At 62.2% G+C, this 5,224-nt stretch overlaps 1 protein-coding gene across 3 annotated transcripts in view; it reads right to left on the bottom strand.

The window, feature by feature from the left end:
- Nucleotides 1-6: 6 nt before the first annotated feature.
- The window catches only part of NF2 (neurofibromin 2 (merlin)), a 73,614-nt gene continuing 68,396 nt past the window's right edge, over nt 7-5,224 (bottom strand). For 2 of the 3 annotated variants that reach the window (XM_010828743.1, XM_010828742.1), the window contains one exon: nt 7-1,621. Coding sequence is in view for 1 of the 3 variants with exons in the window: in XM_010828742.1 (XP_010827044.1) it covers nt 1,571-1,621 (51 nt within the window). In the remaining 2 variants the exon portion in view is untranslated. The remainder of the gene's footprint in view (nt 1,622-5,224) is intronic. The other variant, XM_010828744.1, reaches the window with a different exon arrangement.

Below are 5,224 nucleotides of genomic sequence, written 5' to 3'. Positions count from 1 at the left end.
GGGTAAGAGGCCTTGGAGGGACAGGGGAGACGGAGGGGAACCTCCCAGCAACAGCCGTTCGTGCCTAGTGTTCAGAGTCCCACCCTGCACGTCTCGAGGGGCTGGCTGCCTACGGGTAGGGTGGCCCAAGGCAGTGGCGGCCAGCCCAGGACAACCGCTGGGGCAGCTTGACCGTGGAATCTGGCAGGATCTCTGTGAGCGTCTCAGTCTCTCAAAACCACTTAGGATGGCCAGAGACCACCTCTGCCCCCGGGGAATCTCTGGGCCCTCACAGGTCTTCACGTGGGAAGCGTCTTCTCACTGGATGAGACTTCCCTCCTGCCACTCTGCGCAAGAGCCCCGTGGGAAGGATGTAAACAGGCTGGGGGGTCCAGCAGGCCATGGAGGAAGGGCGGGAGAGTGGCCCCAGACCGAGGAGTGAGTGTGGGTCCTGGGTGGGCGCACGGTGGGGGGGGCCACGTGCCAGCAGGCGCCAAGCACTGACTATGCCTCCCCGCCCCCACCCGGCCCAGGGGTCACCTGCACCCCTCCCCCCACGGCCCAGGGAGAAGGTAAAGTGAAGGCTCTAGGGAGACAAGGGCAGCAGGAAAGGAGGCCCCGGCACCGTCAAGGGTGGGGGGCTGTGCCGGCGCGTGGCCAGGAGGAAGGATGGTTCAGATCGACAAGACGGGCCGCGGCCAGTGAGACATCCCTGTGGGGCCTCAAGAGCCCTGCGGAGACCCTGGTCATGGCTGGGCTGACCACAGCGATGGGGAACCCCCTCACACCCCTGCCACCTGCAGGAGAGCCTCCAGCTGGAGAGGCCCACCCCACCTACGCCTGCCCCTCAGACCTGGGTCTGAGCGGGCAGAAGAGAGGCAGTGAGAGCTTCGTAGGGTGCAAGTTCCAGGTGCAGGCTTGGCTGGCCTCCCAGGCCCTCTGCCAGCAGCCAGTCCTTCACCACAGCTTGGGCCGGGTTTTTCCCGGGCACAGCTGCGTTTCCACTCCCCACCACGGGCAGCCAGAGCGCTGCCCCCCGGGGGTGCCTGGGCCGGGTGCCCATCTCCTCCCGGCTCATCATGGCCGAGCTCTCCGACGACGTGGAGCAGGCGGGCCACTCTGGGCCACCTTCTCCCCACACTAGCTCCTCACCAGGGAAGGAGATGAACGTTCTGGAACCCTGGGGGCAGGGGTGGGGGATGGCACCAGCCTCCGGGTCTCCAGGGGGTTTGTGTACTCCCCTCCCCACAGCCACTTCCCAGCCGGGGGACCGGGGCGGTCAGCCGGGGCCGGGGAGGGGGGGACAGTAAGACACACACTCCAGGGTGCTTTGGACGAAGGAAGCATAGGAGCCCACATCAGACAAGGAGAGACAAATACTTCTTAAAAAAGACCTAAAGACTCAGGTCAGGAGAACTAGAACCCCACCAGAGAACCCTCTGCGGGGTCATAGTTCAAGGCAATTGCACATGAAAGGCCTGGGCTCTCCGCTCGGCCTGCCTTTGGACGGCTCCCGCGGTGTAAGGCCCGTCCCGTCGGTGCCGGGGCAGGCGGGCAGAAGCAGCCGATCCTGGGGCGGCCGGGTCACCTGCTAGAGCTCTTCAAAGAAGGCCACTCGGGACTTGGCGCTCTGCAGGGTGAGCTGCAAGGAAGCAGAGAAGATGGTGAAGGCGGGGCTGGCTTCCTGCCCTTTCACGACAGGACACCCTCCTGCCTCGGGGACTAAGCTCGAAGCGGGTTTGGAATGAAAGGGAAGACGGAAGCCGGTGGTCAGCCCCAAGCAAGTTTCCAGAGTCCTCCAAGGACTCGGATTGGGAGGTGGCCAGTGAGGACACGCCAGGAGGGAGGGATGGCTGGCGGGCAGAAGAGCCCGGGGCATTTGAAGAGACTCCTCCATCCCCATCCACAGGGCGTGCTGTCCACACCAGGGCTCGAGGGTCAGCTCGGCAGAACCGACGTCTCAGTCCTCAGGCCCTGGGCATGCCGCTGGGGCAAGGTGATGGGCCTCGGGCGGGGCAGGCCTGCGTCACGTGAGGACCAGCTCGTCTCTTCTGCTCCCAGTTCCCCAGGGGACCCCAGAGCCGACTTGCCCGTGACCTGGCAGCTGAGAGGGCGTTTCCATCCACAAACTGGGATGGAGGGCTCGGGCTTTCTAGGTGGGGCTGGTTCAGGCAGGGAGGGGGCAGCACGTGGTGGTGGTGGGGTGCTCTGGGCCTGAGGCCTTTCCTAAGAGGCAGGAGCTCGGGGAAGAGGCGGAAGGGAAGGGGAGGGCCGGGGGAGGAGCTCTTGGCTGGCAGATAAGGCCCGAACTAGGGTTTGCGACCTCTCGGGGCTGCCAAACCTCAATTCCCCAACCCAGCAGGCCCCTTGCCAGGAGCTCCCCAAGCAGAAGCATCTGGCGTGGGCATCCTCCCAGCGCCCAGCTCTGCTCCTGAAAGCAACCACGCCAGCGAGACTGCGCGCCACGTCCAGCTCTGGGACTTTGCTAAGGAGAGTTTCCGGGGATGCGGACACAGAGCACGCACAGTCCGTCCACCTTCATACCCTCGAGCCTCTTGACTTAGTGCTGTGCATACAGTGGGAGCTCCGCTTGTCGAGTGAGCAAAATGCAGGTGGTAATTGAAACGAATGGTGAGATGCAGGGGGAAATTCGAGAGTTCCCCACCAGGCTGGAGAGGCCCAGGTGCTAATTCTCCATCACCAGCTCACTGTTCGGCCTCAAGAGACATGCTTGACCTCTCTGAGCCCCTTTTTTCTGGAGTTCAACCACAGGGGCAGGCTAGATGGCCTGGCCCATTCCCTCATTCAGAGACCTCTGGCAGCCTCTGAATCCAAAGAGCTTGGCTCTGTGAAGGGCGGGGGAGGAAGGCTCCAACCCAGCCACTTTACCATCAAAGATGCACAGCATCAGTGCACTCGAAATGAGACAGCTTGAGAGCCGGCTCTTTAAATCCTGCCAAATCTTTTGGCCTTGAAGTTCCCGACTAACAAGCTAAATGCAGGGAGGCATCTAAGCTGTTTCCTTCAGTGGAACCAATTTCTGAAGCCCTTTGGAAAGCCCAGCTCTAACGGGAATGCAGAGAGCTTTCATTTCTTTGCTGAGACGGAACTCCCTCTAGAAGGACGGGCTTCTCCCTAAACATAACAGAAGAGAAGGACTGGGAAGGACACGCTCGGTGATAATGGGAACCAGGATGCGGAAGAGAGAGCCAGAGAGCCGCTGGGACAAAAATCATCCTGGGAGAGAATGAACCGAAAGGGGTGGAAGCCCGTGTACCACTCTGGTTCCTCCAACATGCCTGGGGGACCTCAGGTCAGCTCCTCTGGGGACAGGGGACCCGCAGGAGACACATTTGCCACAGCCCTTCTTTTCATGCACCCACTCACTCACAGGCACAGCCAGACCGCCTGACCCCAAAGCCCACCTGGCTGCTGAGCTGCAGGGTGGTCCTGACGGTCCCTTCCTCACAGGGTGATCAGAAATGCCCGATGACACGCTACGGCTGGTAATACTAAGAGATCACGTCCCTCCTCCCGCAGCTGTGGCTCCTGGCCTTCCAGGGATCAGGAAGCAGGGCACAGCACAGGTTAGAAGGGATGCAGGCGAAGGGGGAAGGCTCACGGCCACTGAGGTGGGGCAAGCAGAGGCCCCCGAGGAGGGGGGCCTGGCACTTCCCTGGGCGGGGAGCCCAGCCTGTGCAGGCCTCCGAGAGCCTGCTGCCCGTTTGTACGATGGTGGCGCCAAGAATTCCTGGATTGTCTACGTGAGCTGTGTGCCGTCTGTCCCCTCGAGGTGCCAGCACCAGACTCCAGCTACCCACTCCAGCGTGAGCTTGTCAGGAGGTGAAGCCCTCTTCGGGTGGGCAGCACGCATCCCTGGACCCCAGCCCACACTGACCTCTTATCTCGCAAGAGCAGCTGTTGAGCCCCAGTCCAAGGAGAGGTGCGGGGACAGACCCAATGCCCTGGCCAAGCAGAAGCAGGGAGGCACCCCGGACGCACGGCCTCGGCAAGAAGACAGTACTGTGGTCTCCGGGCTGCTGGATGGACGGGTGGGGCCACCAGACTGAGGTGGCCGACGTGGCTGCTGAAACCAAGGGCCCTGGGATTTCAGCCCTGGCCCACAGGCAGACCTGCCCCCATCGCTCACTCTTTCTGCACAGTTCGTGTAAATGTAAATCCTGTGTGAGTCGCTTAGTAGCTCTTTGTGAACCCATGGACTGTAGCCCGCCAGGCTCCTCTGTCCACGGGATTTCCCAGGCAAGAACACTGGAGTGGTTTGCCATTTCCTTCTCCAGGATCTTCCCCAACCAGGGATGGAACCTGGCTCTCCCACATTGCAGGGAAGATTCTTTACCATCTGAGCCACCAGGGAAGCCATGGCAGTTCCAATTTCCACAGGAAGCCCGTCATCAGAGGAAAATCCCACACGAACCAACTGGCGCCACTGGAACCCTCCCAGTGGCCACGGCAGCCCCCGCCTGCCCCAACTCAGCAGCATCCTTCATCCCAGGCATCACGCTGTGATCGTAGTCATGCTGGAGAGCAAGCTGGGGAGGCGGGTGGGGGGCGGGTCTGCAGGGAGAAGCCTGAGCTTCTTTCCTTCATGTGGGGACTCAAGCCCAGGGCCTGGGAGATGCGCCCTCGGGGTCTGCCAGCCATGCTCCCGGCCCCTGGGCTTGAGATCATTCCCCTCATCTGTGGGATCCCTGACCGCCAGCTCTTTCTAGAAAGCTCCCTGACTGTCACACTGACCGTGCAGCCTCAGGCAGGATGCATTCCTAACCAAGGAGGGGAAGCCCTAGCAGAAACAGCACAGAGCTGGCCCTTCGTAGCGTGAACTGCCCCCGTGGTCGTCTCCATAGACTCTGGAAGATGGGCTCACAGAGGCTGGGATCCCGGCCACCGTCTCACCTTCCAAGGTGTACAAGCCACTCAGTGTTCCGTCCACCTTCCTGGCTCTCCGCCTAGCAGGCAAGGGACCACAGGGGCGATGATCCGACCGAGGCCTTGCATCCTGCTGTGTCGCACAGGAGAGCCGAAGCTTGTCCCGTGAGCCCACCCCCCACCCTGCAGCCCCTTGGTGATCCAGCAACATGTGTCATCACCCCCAGAAGGACTGCTCGGGGCGGGGGGGCAGTGCCTCCAGGACTGGGGCTGGGGGAGGACCCCCCCATTTCAGTAGATGGAGGAGCAGAAAGGCCTGGGGACATGGACGGAGAAGTGGTGCCTCGCGCACACAGGC

The sequence above is a fragment of the Bison bison genome, unplaced genomic scaffold, assembly GCF_000754665.1.
Source record: "Bison bison bison isolate TAMUID 2011002044 unplaced genomic scaffold, Bison_UMD1.0 scf7180017864495, whole genome shotgun sequence".
In the NCBI taxonomy this organism is placed as follows: Eukaryota; Metazoa; Chordata; class Mammalia; order Artiodactyla; family Bovidae; genus Bison; species Bison bison.
This window is presented reverse-complemented; position numbering and strand designations above follow the sequence as displayed.